Source organism: Anarhichas minor, unplaced genomic scaffold (assembly GCF_050575085.1).
Source record: "Anarhichas minor isolate MPS153535 unplaced genomic scaffold, ASM5057508v1 ptg000070l, whole genome shotgun sequence".
Classification (NCBI taxonomy): domain Eukaryota; kingdom Metazoa; phylum Chordata; class Actinopteri; order Perciformes; family Anarhichadidae; genus Anarhichas; species Anarhichas minor.
The window spans coordinates 95063-113678 of record NW_027466516.1 but is presented as its reverse complement, the minus strand read 5'-3'; the positions used below and the strand labels follow the sequence as shown (position 1 = coordinate 113678).

Genomic DNA, 18616 nt, shown 5'->3' with positions numbered 1-18616 from the left:
AGGAGGATCTGTCCTTCAACACAGAGCAACAAGGTTACTACACGATAAATGCATCAAGGAGAGGAGGATCTGTCCTTCAACACAGAGCAACAAGGTTACTACACGATGAAGGCATCAAGGAGAGGAGGATCTGTCCTTCAACACAGAGCAACAAGGTTACTACACGATGAAGCCATCAAGGAGAGGAGGATCTGTCCTTCAACACAGAGCAACACGGTTACTACACGATGAAGGCATCAAGGGGAGGAGGATCTGTCCTTCAACACAGAGCAACAAGGTTACTACACGATGAAGGCATCAAGGGGAGGAGGATCTGTCCTTCAACACAGAGCAACAAGGTTACTACACGATGAAGGCATCAAGGAGAGGAGGATCTGTCCTTCAACACAGAGCAACAAGGTTACTACACGATGAAGGCATCAAGGGGAGGAGGATCTGTCCTTCAACACAGGGCAACAAGGTTACTACACGATGAAGGCATCAAGGGGAGGAGGATCTGTCCTTCAACACAGAGCAACAAGGTTACTACACGATGAAGGCATCAAGGGGAGGAGGATCTGTCCTTCAACACAGGGCAACAAGGTTACTACACGATGAAGGCATCAAGGAGAGGAGGATCTGTCCTTCAACACAGAGCAACAAGGTTACTACACGATGAAGGCATCAAGGGGAGGAGGATCTGTCCTTCAACACAGGGCAACAAGGTTACTACACGATGAAGGCATCAAGGAGAGGAGGATCTGTCCTTCAACACAGCAACACGGTTACTACACGATGAAGGCATCAAGGGGAGGAGGATCTGTCCTTCAACACAGAGCAACAAGGTTACTACACGATGAAGGCATCAAGGGGAGGAGGATCTGTCCTTCAACACAGGGCAACAAGGTTACTACACGATGAAGGCATCAAGGGGAGGAGGATCTGTCCTTCAACACAGAGCAACAAGGTTACGACATGATGAAGGCATCAAGGGGAGGAGGATCTGTCCTTCAACACAGAGCAACAAGGTTACTACATGATGAAGGCATCAAGGAGAGGAGGATCTGTCCTTCAACACAGAGCAACAAGGTTACTACATGATGAAGGCATCAAGGGGAGGAGGATCTGTCCTTCAACACAGGGCAACATGGTTTCTACAGCAACTAGAGACAGTCTGCGTTGTTCTATTACTTGAGAGTGGCGACTCCCTCGGGTGTTGTCGGCTCGTTGAAGCGCCTCATGTACTCGTGCATCTCTGGAAAACTCTTCTTCATGTAATCCTCTGCGCTGCTCTCCCTCACCGTCCCAAAACGAAAACCCTGCGACGGGTGATGCAGCTGACACACCAACGAAGAAGAGGAAGGAGACACAGTTCAGCAGAGATTTCTAGACTTAACAGTTGACTACAGAAACAAGAAACATAATGAATTTCACTATTTAGATTCATTTATATATATATAAAATAATACATTATAGTATATTACATATTCAGACAACAATAAAACAACAGACACTGACAGTGTTTCCTTGGAAGATGCCGTCTGTTCATTAAAAGTAAAAAGCTCTCACACACACACACACACTCTCTTATATAAACACTCACAAACGTGTTTCATGCTTCAATCAGCTGCTGAATTAAAAGTGTAATTAGGACGAGGCAGGTGATCCAAAGAAGAGATTTAATGTCTAATTATTTCACGACAGGAATCAGAAAGTAAATGAATAACGAGTCACCGCTCAGCAGCAAAGACTGAAGCCAACACACACACACATCTGATATTTTCATCAGTATGTTTATGATTTCTGTTACATTTCCAACACTGAATAATGAATTATGAGGTAATCCTGGTGTTGTGGAGCAGCGGGCCATGGACCAGAACCAGAAGCAGTGTTATGAATAGTATTTGTTAGCTTAGTAAGTGAGTTAAAACGTCACTGGAGAGTTTCTTCAGAAAAGGTAAAAGGAGAACTAACGTCAATGATAATGCAGAGTCAGCAGAGGCAAAAGCTCCGTTCTGTCATCTGTTTGTTTTGTCTGCTTCAGACTTTGTATAGATGAGTTCGTCCCCATCAATCTAATGTTAGACCAAGAAGAGACCGACCGATCTGCTCCCACCAATGTAACGATAGTGTCATATAATATAATGTATACGCTCTCTCCTCATTGGGGACAACAGAAAAAAGGCCCTATGAGTCACCAAGAGATGCTACCAGTCGTTGAGCAATACTGCTGCTTTAAGTGAATTATACATTTCAAGATGTATTTGCATTATAATATGTTGTCTGTCACTGTTCTAGTGTTCATATGACAACATGTCATTCTGCTTTATGCTCAGACGGAGCTGCAGCTACGACTGTCTGGTCCAGTCTACACACGGTGTCATACAGAGAAATGCTGGCTCGTCAAAAAATGTCACTTGATCTGAACTGCGTATTGAGTGACGTTATTAAATGCAGCTTAAGTGGAAGTTCAAACATACAACGTTTGGTTCTACTTGGCTTCCCTGGAGGACAGACACGTGTGGAATTGAAAGAAAAGCTTTTAAAAGTACTTTGAAGGACTTTGTTCGTCTCACCTTGGCGTCGTGGATTCCTGACACCTCCTCGAAGGTCTTCTCCCCCACCATGACTGCTGCTAGGTTGGCGGTGTAGCTGGACAGCACCAGCAGGCAGAAGATGGCCCACAGGTTCATCAGAAACCGACCTGTCCAACACTTCGGCGTCTTGGAGGAGACGGTGCGTCCGAACAGGATGGCGTAGCACAGGTTGAGAGCAGACGAGTATGAGAACACCCTCACCCTGTTGCGTCCGTGAGGCGTCATGCCGTATGGACTCTTCCACTCGTACAGTGTGAGAAAGAGAGCTGTGATGTGCAGCGCCAGGAAGATGCCCACCCACATGGACCAGTGCAGGGGCCACATGAAGGCTCCGATGGGGGCCGCAGTGTCCTTACTGCGCACCAGGATGCCCAGGCTGGTGGAGAAGAAGGGCGAGGTGAAGTCAATCACTCGGCTCCGAGCGGAGTTGATACTGAAGGAGGTTACGGCCATGTCTGCCAGTCCGTTCAGAAGATCTCCCACGAGCCCAGTCCAGCGCCCCCCCTTCCACGCTCCGTACTTTCCGTCTCCTACGATGTAAAGGTCGAACTCGAAGCCCAGGTCCTCGGCCAGTTTCTCCAGCAGGTCGATGCAGTAACCGTAGCAACACTTGCTGTGCTCTGCAGGCAGGAAGCTGCTGTTCCCTCCGGCCACCTCCCTGAAGAATCTCTCCAATGTTTCCGAGCTGTTGGTGCTGGCGTCCAGGCAGTACTGTCCGGCTGGGCAGCTGCCCTCTTCGTCTACGTCCCGCGTGAAAACGAAGGGATGCTCTACCAGTGTGACCACCCGAACCCGACTCCCCACCACCGGCATCCCCGGCCTCCAGCGGCCCTTCGTCCTCCCGCTCATGCCATCTGTTGTGTGGCGAGGTTTGGCCTCCTGCCAGACTACCTGGTCCTCCACCTGCAGCTGGCCTCCCTCCCAACTGCCCACCGTCACCCAGGTGGGCTGACCCAGCGCGTCCCGTCGTAAGCTCCAGATGTGGAAACGCTGTGAGGTGAGGACCTGAGACCTGTTCTGGTGGACTCGTACTGGACCTGTGAGACCGGAGAAAGACGTGTTGGACAGGAACCTGTAGGACAGAAAAACAAAAAAGAAAGAAAACGGCAGCTAACACACACACACCAGATGAGGTTTGATCTGTTCTCTGGGTGGTTTTGAGATATCCAGGTTCTAAGATTTCACAACCTAGAGAAACAAACTGATGTACAGCAAAATTATCTTTTGTTGAGCAAAATAACAGGGGTTGAACCTTGTACTCGTTTTCTTTACAGAAAGCCGTGGTTTTCTGTAAAAATAGGCTGTTTAGTCTCTTTTAATACACAAATCAGATTTAGATTTATTTGTTTACACAATAAAACAGAGCAGCAGACAGACAGAGTGGGTAAAGTGCTTCTAGAACCAGGACAGAGTTCCACACTTAACAACTCTTCTCAAGTCACAGTCTCAGTTGGGCAGATTGTTTTGAACTATGCAGTGAATATTCGTGGTCCTCAGAGGATGTATCCTCGGGATTTTGTTTAGGTGCTAGCATCATGGAAAAAGTTTAACACCACAAACGTAATAACCTGATGTTACTGTCTTTATATTTACTGATAACTCTGAAATCATTTCACGTTCAGACGTCAGTGTGATGAGTCTGTGATCTGACTTCATATTAACCTTCATGTTTCTGTTTCTCCTCACGCTCTCTCTTTTATCTCTTTTGTTCTTTTCTCCTGCTGCAGCTGATAATCCGTCCTCTGAGGTTTTTATCTCTCAGTCTGAGTGTAATTTAATTTCCTGTCAATGTGTTTGATCTTTTCTGTCACTAAACTGAATGCAGCAGTTGAACCTTTAAAACCCCTCAAACCTGTGGCTTGTCGTGATCTCAGTGTTTCCTGCAGATCATCGCAGTGCTTCCTGCGACTGCAGAGGGCCCATAGAAAATTGGCTATCTAAAATAATTAGTGCCCGATTGCAAGCACGGGTGTGGTTTCATAATGAACGAGGGTCACTCATGCTTGAATTAAAAATAGAAATGTGACAAAGGTATTCTCACGTTTTAGTCATGTTATTCTGAATTAAACTCCTTTTGTCTCTGTTAAAATAGTTATTGTTGAAGAAAAGAAGAACATCGATATACGGAAGTGTATATACTGTATATATATATACACATACTGTATATATGTAAAACCAACATGTTTATATTTACACACAATTAAAATAAAATAAAAGGCACAGATTGCATTCATGAATATGAAAATGAATCTGTGTGTTTCCCCTCTCGGGTCCTACAGTCTTAGCTCCTCCCGTCTGAGAGGTAAGGATGGAGGCTTTTCCTCCACTTTGCTGATAAAACACAACTGAATCCACAGTTTGGTGAGAAAATAATCAACATTCAAAGAGCTGCTGGCTGGAGAAATATCAGAACTCATTGGGACTAGAATGAGGAATACATGTTAATATTTCACTGGCACTGATTACATTTGCTAATGAACACTGATTATAAATCTACTGATGGTGTAGGAGACTCATCATTTCTGTGCGTTTAGACACATTGAGGTCAGTTAGATATTTTATCTTTTGGTTAAATAACCGAAGAAGTCATTATTATTATTACGTTTCTCAGAACACTAAGAAATGTGTTCTTACCTGGACAGGTACTGTCCGGAGGACGGCACCTCATGTTTGTTGGGTTTGTCGTAGCAGTTCACCATGTTCTGGATCAGAGCCAGGTCCGGTCTCACCACGGTTGCCGCTGCGATGGCCCTGGTGACGAGCTGCAGGGCATCGCTGACGTAGAAGTCGAGCGGTTTCCTCTCCACCTCTCCGTAGGCCAGCAGGCCGAGAGGCAGCCCGATGGCGTGCAGCGCGTCGGGGCTGAGGGGCTGGCCCAGCACCCAGTGCACCATGGGTGACGTGAGGCCCAGGTCCTGAGCGCTGCGCAGCACCGCCGCCGCACACTGGGGGTCCGCTCCGAACAGCAGCACTGACGCGGGCGAGGGCTGCTTCTGTCGGAAGTGTCGGGACAGGAAGTCGTGGATCTGAGTGTCGTCATGTGCCAACTGTGTCAAGTTCAGTAGGGCACGCACGTGCCAGGTGACTCCTCCCCCACCGTCCCATGATGCAAGGCTCCAACTCCCATTGTCCAGCAGCCGCAGGAGACCCCGAGCCTCCTCCCAGCCTCGACACAGAACCACGGTACCCTCTCTCCAACTAGACCGCTGCAGAACCGTCAGCAACAGGTTGGCCAGACCGGACTCCGGAACCCCCATCGCCATCTGCAGGTGGAACCGATTCTATGTAGCACCAGGAGTTAGAATCAGGAAGAGAACCAGAAGGAGAACAACATGTCAGAACAAATCATCAGATATCAATCGATATCAGACAATTCTACTTCTGGAGAGCAACGCTCCACAAACCAAGAGAGAACCATCAGGGAACCATCAATTAGCCATTAAAGAGCCATCAGGGACACATCAGAGAACCATCAGGGAGCCATTAAAGAGCCATCAGAGAACCACTAAAGAGCCATCAGAGAACCATCAGAGAACCTGAAGGACACAGTGAGTTTTAGTGAAAAATATAAATATAAGCAGAAAGAGAACTCCTTAATGAGTTCATATAATCTAGTTTCTAATGACGACCAATGACAGAGACATTATTAATATTCATCGCTGACTTCCTTCTTCATGAAGACATGGTTCTGTCTTCAATATGGTTTCATGGAGACACGGATCAATAACAAGGGTTAGGGTGTTGTGTGATTAATAGATAAAAAAGTAGTTGATAATTAATGTTCTGTCAATGAACAAATGAATGAATGGACTCATTGTTTCAGAACTTCCTGAAGTTTTTTACTTACTTTATGCAGAAGGAGGAATTAATCAGGACTCAGACCCTGGACATGTCAACCCCCCACACAGAGAGAGGACATAGAGACCCTGGACATGTCAACCCCCCCCCCCCCCCCAACACACACACACACACAGAGGAGAACATAGAGACCCTGGACATGTCAAACCCCCCCTCACACAGAGACAGAGGACATATGAAGGAGAGGAGGATGACGAGGACTAACGATGATCTGTAATATCTGTGTTACACAGAAATAACTTTTATTACAATACAGTGTTTGTGTTTCTGCAGATTAAAGCAAGAATCGTTTCCTGAGGACAAAATAAAAGCCAGCTGAGTCTTCGTTACTGTTTCTGCTCAACACAATACAAATGAATACAACCAGCCCTCCAGGTCGGGTCGGGTCTGTCCTAGGGCATCCTGGGCAATGTAGGAAATCACTGACTAAAGCAGAAGTCATATTTAAAATGTTAAACATGACAAACCCCAAAACAATAATCCTCTGTGTCAAAGGGTCACTTCCTGATGTTGATTGGATTCATGTTCTCAATCCCTCGTGTGTTGACCTGAATCCATCTCAGGTAGTTCACAAACAGTAGTTTGAAAAACATCAAATTAAATGGTGACAGGTTAGTTGTTTTAGCTCTGCTGCATCGCTGACCAAAATCCTTCACATTTTATGACACTTGAGTTGTCAGAATGAGCACACATTGCACCATGATAGATGGGTTCGGGCAAAGCTGAATCTTCTGTTAAGCCTAACGAATTACAACAATCCCTCTGTAATTCTTTAAAATGTGCCAATGGGCTCAGGAAGATGATGAGGCTAACCATGGTGGCAATAGTCCTGGGGAATGTTAACCATGGTGAGGATAGTCCTGGGGGAAGGTGCATGTTTTCCATCAAGGATGATAGCTTAGCCACCTCTCCTTTCTCCCACCACTTTCACTGGATCAAGAGGGCATCCCAGCACACAGCTAGCTTCTTAACCAGTGTGTTGAGTCTCCTCCTGTCAGCAGTGGAGAAGCTGCTGGTCCAGCTGACCACTCCATAAAAGAGTCAAAAAAAGTCCTCAGCAGCTCCAAAAGACCCGAGTCTCCTCAGCAGATAGTCTGCTCTAATCAGAACTGTTTATCGCCATGGTATGTTGAACATACAAGGAATTTGACATGACGGGAGGTGCAGAACATTTAACAACAATCAACAACAATCAACAGTGCAAAGTAGAAACATATTAAAATTTACAGAAAAATATAAAATAAAGTAAAATATAAAATAAAGTGGAATATAAAATAAAGTGCACAAACGAACAGATAACAGGACTATAAACAAGTGAGATGTAGGTGTAGTGTAAAAGTGTCGAGTGTAATACCGGTAGGAATTTGTCCTGGGGATGACAGAGTCAGTGGGGGTCCCGGGCTCTGTTAATGAGACCGACTGCCGACGGGAAGAAGCTGTTAATGTGTCGTGAGGTCTTGGTCCTGATGGACCTCAGCCTCCTACCGGATGGAAGGGGCACAAACAGTTCATGTCCAGGGTGAGAGGGGTCGGCTACGTTCCTTCTTGCTCGCTTCAGGGTCCTTTGAAGTGAACAAGTCCTGGAGGGACGGCAGATTGCAGCCAATCACCCTCTCGGCAGAGCGAATGATGCGCTGCAGTCTGCCCTTGTCCTTGGCAGTGGCTGCAGCATACCAGACCGTGATGGAGGAGCAGAGGATGGACTCAATGATGGCTGTGTAGAAGTACACCATCATTGTCTTTGGCAGGTTGAATTTCTTCAGCTGCCTCAGGAAGTACATCCTCTGCTGAGCCTTCCTGGTCTACAGACCTGTTGGCTCTGTAGGCGAACTGCAGGCGGTCCAGGAGTGGGTCAGTGAGGGTTTTTAGGTGGGACAGGACCAGGCGTTCAAAGGACTTCATGACCACAGAGGTCAGGGCGACGGGCCTGTAGTCGTTAAGTCCTGTGAACCTAGGTTTTTTGGGGACGGGGATGATGGTGGAGACCTTGAAGCAGGCTGGTACGTGGCAAGTCTCCAGGGAGGTGTTGAAGATGTCTGTGAATACCGGAGACAGCTGCACAATGCTTCAGGGTGGAGGGTGAGACAGAGTCCCGGCCGGCTGCTTTGCGGGGGTTCTGTTTTTTAAAAAGCCTGTTGACGTCACTCTCCCGAATAGAGAGAGTCGTTACTGGGGAGGGGGGGGGGGACACTGGGATGGGTGGTACAGAGGCATGGGCCCCTGCTGGGCTGGGGGAGGGGGACCTGGTGGTCTGGGGCTGGTTGATGGAGCTGTGGGGGATGGAGTCAGGGCTGTCCCATTGTCTATCAAAGCGACAGTAGAACTCGTTCAGCTCATCTGCCAGGCGGAGGTCATTCATGGAGTGGGGGGTTTTTGGCTTGTAATTGGTGATCTGTCTGAGACCTCTCCAGACAGAAGCAAAGTCACTTGCTGAGAGCTGGTGTTGCAGTTTCTCAGAGTACAGTCGTTTAGCATCTCTCACCGCCTTGCTAAACCTGTATTTTGACTCTTTATACAAGGCCTTGTCCCCACTCCTAAGGCCTTGTATAAAGAGTCAAAGAGTTGTGTTGTCCTGTCCAGTTTATTGTTCAGGTGAATACCCAGGTACTTGTAAGATTTCACCATCTCAGTGTCCATTCCCTGGATGTTCCCTGATGCAGGAGGACAGTGTTTGTCCACCACCAGCTCTTTGGTTCTCCCTGATTTGATCACAGGTGGCTGTGATCTGATGTTGTTGTCCTGTCATGTGTTGGATGCTGCTATTTGACCCTGTCTTGGCTAACTCTCACTTGCAAAATAGCTATTAATCTCAATGTGACTTCCTAGTTAAATAAAGGTTATATATATATATATAGTAGTGCTGGGCAACGATTACAATTTTTAATCGTGATTAATCGCATTGTGATGCGCAAAGTTCAATAATGAATTCAAAAGTAGTGTATTGTGCACTTTTATTTTGAAAGTACTGCTATATGAACAACAGGTCAATAACATTTGGTTTGTAAACACTTTAAACACATCAGGTTGTTGTTAGCAGCAGTATTCCCTTTACACAGTAGCAGTTATAACACAGTTATAATGATTCTGATCATAGATATTCAGCCGGTGTTCATAACTTTATCTTCATGTGTGTAAGAGATGATATTTTAATATACTTCTTGAAAACTGCAAACCTATCTACGTCATGTTTTTATGTTTGTTAAATTCTCAGTAGTGATAACTAAATGATGCTTATTATACATATTACAAACAAAACACTTTAAAAACTCTAAAACAATCATTTAAATGAATCATTTATTTTTTGCTTTCTTTGGTATTTTGGTCAGACACATATGCAACGCTGATTACCGTAATATGTATGGTATTTGTTATAAATGTACATTGGTACATAGAGGGTGATAAGAAGCTATACATGGAGGGACTTAGGACCCAGGGGAATGTAGGTGAAGCAAGGGAACCTGGAGGGAGTCTGTACCATGGCAGTAATGGCAGCAGCAGCAGGAAGAGAAGGAAGTGATGCCACACAAACAGCTGTTCACCGCTCGCTGCCTGCGGCCGGTCGGCCGGCCGGTTCTTGTGTTACAAATGTCCGCTTAATAATTTTAAAAAACTGCGTTAACGCGCGATAAAATAATTGTCGGCATTAATTAATGAATGCGTTAATGCGATAATAACGCGTTAACTTGCCCAGCACTAGTGTAGGTGACTATGAGCAACTTTCCAGTAGTCACCGAGAGGCTAAGCAGGGGAGATTAAACTTGCAGACATGCTGGCTGTAACGTAAATGACTTCCGGAATCCAGTGGATGAGTTTCGAGTGTTTATTTGTGGGCAACAAATAAACGTTGATTCTAGATGGCATACAATCATAACTCAATCATTTGTCAATATTAATGTGAATAACGTGTAAAAATAGCGTGAAATAGCGGTCAACAAAAAATAAGGCTCCCTCTCTCACCCCTCTCTCCTTCCAATCCTTCCCCTAGTCTAATTCTGACAGCTGATAAACCCCCATTGTGGCTATTCCCAGCACCACGTGACTCAATCACCGGAAGTGCACCGGAAGTGACAAAAAAGGGCATACAGAATGACACAGGCCACACCTGGCTCCTACAACTAGTTTTGATGCTTTTAATGGTTTTATGTGAAGCACATTGAATTACCTTGTTGAAATGTGCTGTACAAATAAACTTTCCTTTAGTATCTAAACTAAACCTGAACACTGAGAAACTTCATGTTTTCTCATTAAAGCAAGTGTCTCTGTACAGAACGTCAGGAATACTGAAACTACTTCTAATACATACGTTGGTTCTAAAGTAAAGTTTCTGCCCATGTGTTGAAACAGAGGATCAATAAAACACAGAAACAGAAACGAGATCAAAGAAGTTGATTCAATAAAATATGAATTAAATATAAAAAGGACAAGAGATGAAAAGATCTGATACACAAACCTGATTTCCATCCATCCACTTTCCCAATAAATATTTCATAGTTTCAATACTCACTGTTCCTTAAGATGTCATCACTACCAGTAGAAATACAAGCATTGCTGTATACAGTGTGTACCAGTGGTGGGCCTTCAAAGCCTTCTCTGCTAAACAGAATCACAAAGTTATATCTATTTTATAAGTTAATAATTGTTCTTAAATACACGACATGTATTATAATTTATAAACATATTTTCCCCATTATCTTATGTTCTCATTGCACAGCTACTGTCTTCCTCAGTTGCTCTGCTTCCAGTGCAGCTTGTTTTAAGTAGAGCTTTTATCCAATCAGATCTCACCTCTGTGTCTCTAGGTAAGAAGAGAGGCCCGAGGCCTGCAGACTCACAAGTGCATCCATGTGCACTTTAAGTGAATGGGGACGATATTGTTGATTGTCATAGTGTTCAACCAATCAGATCTTTAGTTTGACATGTTGGGCGTATTCTTTGACGTGTCAGAGCTGCTAGCTGGCCTACAAGTACGTCAGCATTACATGCAGCTCAGTGTCCAGGTGCAGCTCTGCAGTGAGGTGCAGCGTGTGCTGTGATTGGTCAGTGGGCGAGCACGTGACTATTGTCAAACTTAATTTAACATCAGAGCTTAGTCGGAGTAGTGAGAGTTCAAATTGAAAGATATGAAGAAGTTATGACATGTTTAGCATCTTGCTTGGTGTAGATTATTTATTATTTTACCTGCTTTGTTTTTTTAACACTCAATGGCTGAAGGAGGAGAAACAGATTAGTGAGTTGGGATTTAACCGGATTAAACTCTTAGTCAACAAAGAAAGGAGGATGGAGTTTGTCTTTAAGTCAACTGTGTTTGTATTTACATCTAATATCTGAATGGCCCTCCAGTGTGGAGGTGGGCCGCTGCAGCTCTGCTGGATTGATTTGTTGCTCTGTTGTCATATGAATATATGTGACTGGTTCTTGTGAGTTTGTTCTTGTCATTGTGTTAATTATATAGATTTGGACTATATGCATTGTCCGTCAATTACGAAGCATACCGTCATGCGCGGAGTTATTGTTTGTTAAGCTAGTTAGCCTAGCCTCCTAGAAGTGCGGGGCCTCAGCGGTTCTTTGTTGTGGTTTTTTTTGTTCCGGTTCAGAGGTCACACAGCCTGTTGTCTCCTAGTGAGCGCAGAAAACATTATATTTCCTACAATTTAAGCTGTGGCGCCATCATGAGGTTATTAGGAGGTGTTTCAGCTGCAGGACAGCAGTGAAGGCCCAGGTATGAAATGCACGGCCCGCCACTGGATTAAACTGACTCAAGATGTAAAACAAACCCAAAAATAATGTTGTTGGGCAATGTGGGCAATGTGATGATTCCTCCTCTGTTTCCTGTTCTGATGTGAGGGTCAAAGGTCAGAGGATGTCGCATGTGTACAGATTGTAAAGAACTCTGAGGAGGATTTGTGATCTGTGATCTGTGATTCCTGATTTTGGGCTAAACAAAATAAATTGAATTGTGTAACATTACAACGATCTGAAGACCTTGAAGTTCATGTGGTCTGAATGTGGATCTGGTTTCTCTCACAGTCGCGGTCTGATCTGGTTTCTGTTCAGAGTCAAAGCAGCATGAAGGATTTAGGAAAGGTAGTTTGGCTCTGAGTGAAAGGACTCCGGATTAATCTCACAAATATGGTTCTAGCACCCTGTAGTGACTCTGATCAAAGACTGGTTTCTGGTGGAGGAGTTATTGCAACAGTCCGTCCTGAGATGAAGGAGCTCTTCAGGAGAAAAGGAAGAAAAACATGGTGATTTGTGGTGTTTAGGAAACTGCGTGATGATGTGAGAAACTCTCCAGACTGCATCCAAAATATACTGTGAGTGTATTCTGAGCCTCATGCACGAAGTTCCTCGCTTCACATTCATGAAACCTGGTTTTTAGGATCCAGACTAAACTACTCCATCGGAGTACAGCAGTGGAGAACAAGCATTGCGTTGTACTTCATTCTCATTATAAATACATGTATTGAAGTAAGAAGTACAATAATTCCCTCGAAGGCGTGAACGACAAAAAGACACAAGACAACTAGAAAGAGACGAGTGTCTTCTGTCTCAGCGGCCCGTTGTCTCCTCATCTGTCCACGATTCATCAGATGGAGCCTGAATCTTTGTTTTCATTTCTTTACCTCTGTTTCCTCTCCTCACAGTATTTGTACCATGAAACTACTACAAAACTGTGTATTTCAGTTTGTCTTCAGTCTATCTTTAGTCTGTCATCAGTCTGTCTTTAGCTTGTCTTCAGTCTGTCTTTAGTCTGTCTTCAGTCTGTATTCAGTCTCTCTTTAGTCTGTCTTCAGTCTGTCTTTAGTCTGTCTTCAGTCTGTCTTCAGTCTGTCTTCAGTCTGTCTTTAGTCTCTCTTCAGTCTCTCTTTAGTCTGTCTTTAGTCTGTCTTTAGTCTCTCTTTAGTCTCTCTTTAGTCTGTCTTCAGTCTGTCTTCAGTCTCTCTTTAGTCTGTCTTCAGTCTGTCTTCAGTCTCTCTTTAGTCTGTCTTCAGTCTGTCTTTAGTCTGATTTTAGTTTGTCTTCAGTTTGTCTTTAGTCTATCTTCAGTCCGTTTTTAGTCTGTCTTCAGTCTGTCTTTAGTCTGTATTCAGTCTGTCTTCAGTCTCTCTTTAGTCTGTCTTCAGTCCGTTTTCAGTTTGTCTTCAGTCTGTCTTTAGTCTGTCTTTAGTTTGTCTTCAGTCTTTCTTCAGTCTGTCTTTAGTTTGTCTTTAGTCTGTCTTCAGCTTGCCTTCAGTCTGTCTTTAGTTTGTCTTCAGTCTGTCTTTATTCCATCTTCAGTCTGTCTTCAGTCTCTCTTTAGTCTGTCTTCAGTCTCTCTTTATTCTGTCTTCAGTCTGTTTTCAGTTTGTCTTCAGTTTGTCTTCAGTCTGTCTTTAGTCTGTCTTCAGTCTGTCTTTAGTTTGTCTTCAGTCTGTCTTCAGCTTGTCTTCAGTCTGTCTTCAGTCCGTCTTTAGCTTGTCTTCAGTCTGTCTTCAGTTTGTCTTCGGTTTATCTTCAGTCTGTCTTTAGTCCGTTTTTAGTTCGTCTTTAGTCTATCTTCAGTCTGTTTTTAGTTTGTCTTCAGTTTGTCTTCAGTGTGTCTTTAGGCTATATTCAGTCTCTCTTCAGTCTCTCTTTAGTCTATCTTCAGTCTGTTTTCAGTTTGTCTTTAGTTTGTCGTCAGTCTTTCTTCAGTCTGTCTTTAGTTTGTCTTCAGTCTGTCTTCAGCTTGTCTTCAGTCTGTCTTTAGCTTGTCTTCAGTCTCTCTTTAGTCTGTCTTCAGTCTCTCTTTAGTCTGTCTTCAGTCTGTTTTCAGTTTATCTTCAGTCCGTTTTCAGTCCGTCTTTAGTCTGTCTTTAGTCTGTCTTTAGTTTGTCTTCAGTCTGTCTTTAGTTTGTCTTCAGTCTGTCTTCAGCTTGTCTTCAGTCTGTCTTTAGTTTGTCTTCAGTCTGTCTTTAGTCCATCTTCAGTCTGTCTTCAGTTTGTCTTCAGTCTATCTTCAGTCCGTTTTTAGTTTGTCTAGAGTGTGTCTTTAGGCTATATTCAATCTGTCTGTAATCTGTCTTCAGTCTGTATTCAGTCTGTCTTTAGTCTGTATTCAGTCTGTCTTCAGTCTCTCTTTAGTCTGTCTTCAGTCCGTTTTCAGTTTGTCTTCAGTCTGTCTTTAGTCTCTCTTCACTCTGTCTTTAGTCTGTCTTTAGTCTGTCTTCAGTCTGTCTTTAGTTTGTCTTCAGTCTTTCTTCAGTCTGTCTTTAGTTTGTCTTCAGTCTGTCTTCAGCTTGTCTTCAGTCTGTCTTTAGTTTGTCTTCAGTCTGTCTTTAGTCCATCTTCAGTCTGTCTTCAGTTTGTCTTCGGTTTATCTTCAGTCTATCTTCAGTCCGTTTTTAGTTTGTCTTCAGTGTGTCTTTAAGCTACATTCAATCTGTCTGTAATCTGTCTTCAGTCTGTCTTTAGTCTGTATTTAGTCTGTCTTCAGTCTCTCTTTATTCTGTCTTCAGTCCATTTTCAGTCTGTCTTTAGTCTGTATTCAGTCTGTCTTCAGTCTCTCTTTAGTCTGTCTTCAGTCTGTTTTCAGTCTGTCTTTAGTCTCTCTTCAGTCCGTTTTCAGTTTGTCTTCAGTCTGTCTTTAGTCTCTCTTCACTCTGTCTTTAGTCTGTCTTCAGTCTGTCTTTAGTTTGTCTTCAGTCTTTCTTCAGTCTGTCTTTAGTTTGTCTTCAGTCTGTCTTCAGCTTGTCTTCAGTCTGTCTTTAGTTTGTCTTCAGTCTGTCTTTAGTCCATCTTCAGTCTGTCTTCAGTTTGTCTTCGGTTTATCTTCAGTCTATCTTCAGTCCGTTTTTAGTTTGTCTTCAGTGTGTCTTTAAGCTATATTCAATCTGTCTGTAATCTGTCTTCAGTCTGTCTTTAGTCTGTATTTAGTCTGTCTTCAGTCTCTCTTTATTCTGTCTTCAGTCTGTTTTCAGTTTGTCTTCAGTCTGTCTTCAGTCTGTCTTTAGTTTGTCTTCAGTCTGTCTTCAGCTTGTCTTCAGTCTGTCTTCAGTCTGTCTTTAGTTTGTCTTCAGTCTGTCTTTAGTCCATCTTCAGTCTGTCTTCAGTCAATATTTAGTCTGTCTTCAGTCTGTCTTTAGTCTGTATTTAGTCTGTCTTTAGTTTGTCTTCAGTCTGTCTTCAGTCTGTCTTTAGTTTGTCTTCAGTCTGTCTTCAGCTTGTCTTCAGTCTGTCTTTAGCTTGTCTTCAGTCTGTCTTTAGTCCATCTTCAGTCTGTCTTCAGTTTGTCTTCGGTTTATCTTCAGTCTCTCTTTAGTCTGTCTTCAGTCTGTTTTCAGTTTATCTTCAGTCCGTTTTCAGTCCGTCTTTAGTCTGTCTTTAGTCTGTCTTTAGTTTGTCTTCAGTCTGTCTTTAGTTTGTCTTCAGTCTGTCTTCAGCTTGTCTTCAGTCTGTCTTTAGTTTGTCTTCAGTCTGTCTTTAGTCCGTTTTTAGTTTGTCTTCAGTTTGTCTTTAGTCTATCTTCAGTCCGTTTTTAGTTTGTCTAGAGTGTGTCTTTAGGCTATATTCAATCTGTCTGTAATCTGTCTTCAGTCTGTATTCAGTCTGTCTTCAGTCTCTCTTTAGTCTGTCTTCAGTCCGTTTTCAGTTTGTCTTCAGTCTGTCTTTAGTCTCTCTTCAGTCTGTATTCAGTCTGTCTTCAGTCTCTCTTTAGTCTGTCTTCAGTCCGTTTTCAGTTTGTCTTCAGTCTGTCTTTAGTCTCTCTTCACTCTGTCTTTAGTCTGTCTTCAGTCTGTCTTTAGTTTGTCTTCAGTCTTTCTTCAGTCTGTCTTTAGTTTGTCTTCAGTCTGTCTTTAGTTTGTCTTCAGTCTGTCTTTAGTCCATCTTCAGTCTGTCTTCAGTTTGTCTTCGGTTTATCTTCCGTCTATCTTCAGTCCGTTTTTAGTTTGTCTTCAGTGTGTCTTTAAGCTATATTCAATCTGTCTGTAATCTGTCTTCAGTCTGTCTTCAGTCTGTCTTTAGTTTGTCTTCAGTCTGTCTTCAGCTTGTCTTCAGTCTGTCTTTAGCTTGTCTTCAGTCTGTCTTTAGTTTGTCTTCAGTCTGTCTTTAGTCCACCTTCAGTCTGTCTTCAGTCAATATTTAGTCTGTCTTCAGTCTGTCTTTTGTCTGTATTTAGTCTATCTTTAGTTTGTCTTCAGTCTGTCTTCAGCTTGTCTTCAGTCTGTCTTTAGCTTGTCTTCAGTCTGTCTTTAGTCCATCTTCAGTCTGTCTTCAGTCAATATTTAGTCTCTCTTTAGTCTCTCTTCAGTCTCTCTTCAGTCTGTTTTCAGTTTGTCTTCAGTCTGTCTTTAGTCTGTCTTTAGTCTGTCTTCAGTCTGTCTTTAGTTTGTCTTCAGTCTGTCTTCAGCTTGTCTTCAGTCTGTCTTTAGCTTGTCTTCAGTTTGTCTTCGGTTTATCTTCAGTCTGTCTTTAGTCTGTCTTCGGTTTATCTTCAGTCTGTCTTTAGTCTGTCTTCAGTCTGTCTTTAGTTTGTCTTCAGTCTGTCTTCAGCTTGTCTTCAGTCTGTCTTTAGCTTGTCTTCAGTTTGTCTTCGGTTTATCTTCAGTCTGTCTTTAGTCTGTCTTCGGTTTATCTTCACTCTGTCTTTAGTCTGTATTCAGTCTGTCTTCAGTCTCTCTTTAGTCTGTCTTCAGTCTGTCTTCAGTCCGTTTTCAGTTTGTCTTTAGTCTGTCTTCTGTGTCTCTTTAGTCTGTCTTCAGACCGTTTTCAGTTTGTCTTCAGTCCGTTTTCAGTCTGTCTTTAGTCTGTCTTTAGTCTGTCTTCAGTCTATTTTCAGTTTGTCTTTAGTCTGTCTTCTGTGTCTCTTTAGTCTGTCTTCAGACCGTTTTCAGTTTGTCTTCAGTCTGTCTGCAGAGTTGTGGCTCTGTCTTTAAAGACAGTCTGAGGTTCATCACACTAAAAGCTCAGCAGTCCAGAGTCTTTGATTAAAGAGGACAGACAGATCAATGAGTCTTGCAGGCTGCTGGCTCTGATCCAGCCCACATCCATCACATCAAGCACAGAATACATTAAACTAGCAGCTGTTTACATCCAACATTTAGGTAATCACTGCTCCAGGCAAAAACATGTTTCTGCAGCAGTGATCTGATTGGAGCAGAAATTAGGTCAAGTTCCTGTGAAACCTAAGTGCCGTCTATATATATATATGTCACCAGCGGTGGTCTGAGACACAAGAGAGGTCAGAGGTCAGCTGATGTGAATGTTGTGGTAGATTAAATTAACTGAAGGTCACTGTCATTACAGCACTGATGCATGCTGGGATATGTGGCAGCCTGCCAATTTCACAAAATGTTTCGGAGCGTGACCAACAGCATTATTTGTCTCTCACACACATACACACACACACACACACACACACACACACACACACACACACACACACACACACACACACACACACTCAGAGTTAATGTGTACTAGACTATCAGATTCTGTCAGTATTTATACTACAGACTGTAGTGTTGTTTTAGAGTTCTGTTATCTGTCGTCTCAGAGCTGTGAAAGAATTTACTTCCTCCTCATCCAATCAAATGCTCCTATAGAGTACTGACATAATCTGATAGTCTGTAGTATAGAGTACTGACAGAATCTGATAGTCTGTAGTATAAAGTACTGACAGAAGTTTACAGTTTGTAGTATAAAGTACTGACATAAGCTGATCTGTAGTAGAAAGTACTGACAGAAGTTCACAGTCTGTAGTATAAAGTAGACAGAAGCTGATAGTCTGTAGTATAAAGTACTGACAGAAGCTCACAGGTTGTAGTATAAAGTACTGACAGAAGCTCACAGTCTGTAGTATAAAGTACTGACAGAAGCTCACAGTCTGTAGTATAAAGTACTCACAGTCTGTAGTATAAAGTACTGACAGAAACTCAGTCTGTAGTATAAAGTACTGACAGAAGCTCAGTCTGTCATATAAAGTACTGATAGAAGTTCACAGTCTGTAGTATAAAGTACTGACAGAAGCTGATAGTCTGTAGTATAGAGTACTGACATAATCTGATAGTCTGTGGTATAAAGTACTGACAGAAGCTGATAGTCTGTAGTATAAAGTACTGACATAAGCTGGTAGTCTGTAGTATAAAGTACTGACAGAAGCTCACATGCTGTCGTGTAAAGTACTGACAGAAGCTAATAGTCTATAGTATAAAGTACTGACA

The 18616-nt window shown here is 43.2% G+C and overlaps 1 protein-coding gene across 1 annotated transcript in view; it reads right to left on the bottom strand.

Moving 5' to 3' along the window:
• Positions 1-18616, bottom strand: part of grin3bb (glutamate receptor, ionotropic, N-methyl-D-aspartate 3Bb) — a 35981-nt gene that overhangs the window by 9768 nt on the left and 7597 nt on the right. Inside the window, exons 2-4 of the mRNA XM_076079097.1 lie at positions 5211-5857; positions 2556-3648; positions 1171-1316 (exon numbers count right to left, since the gene is read on the bottom strand). Of these exons, the coding sequence (XP_075935212.1) occupies positions 1171-1316; positions 2556-3648; positions 5211-5857 (1886 nt within the window). The remainder of the gene's footprint in view (positions 1-1170; positions 1317-2555; positions 3649-5210; positions 5858-18616) is intronic.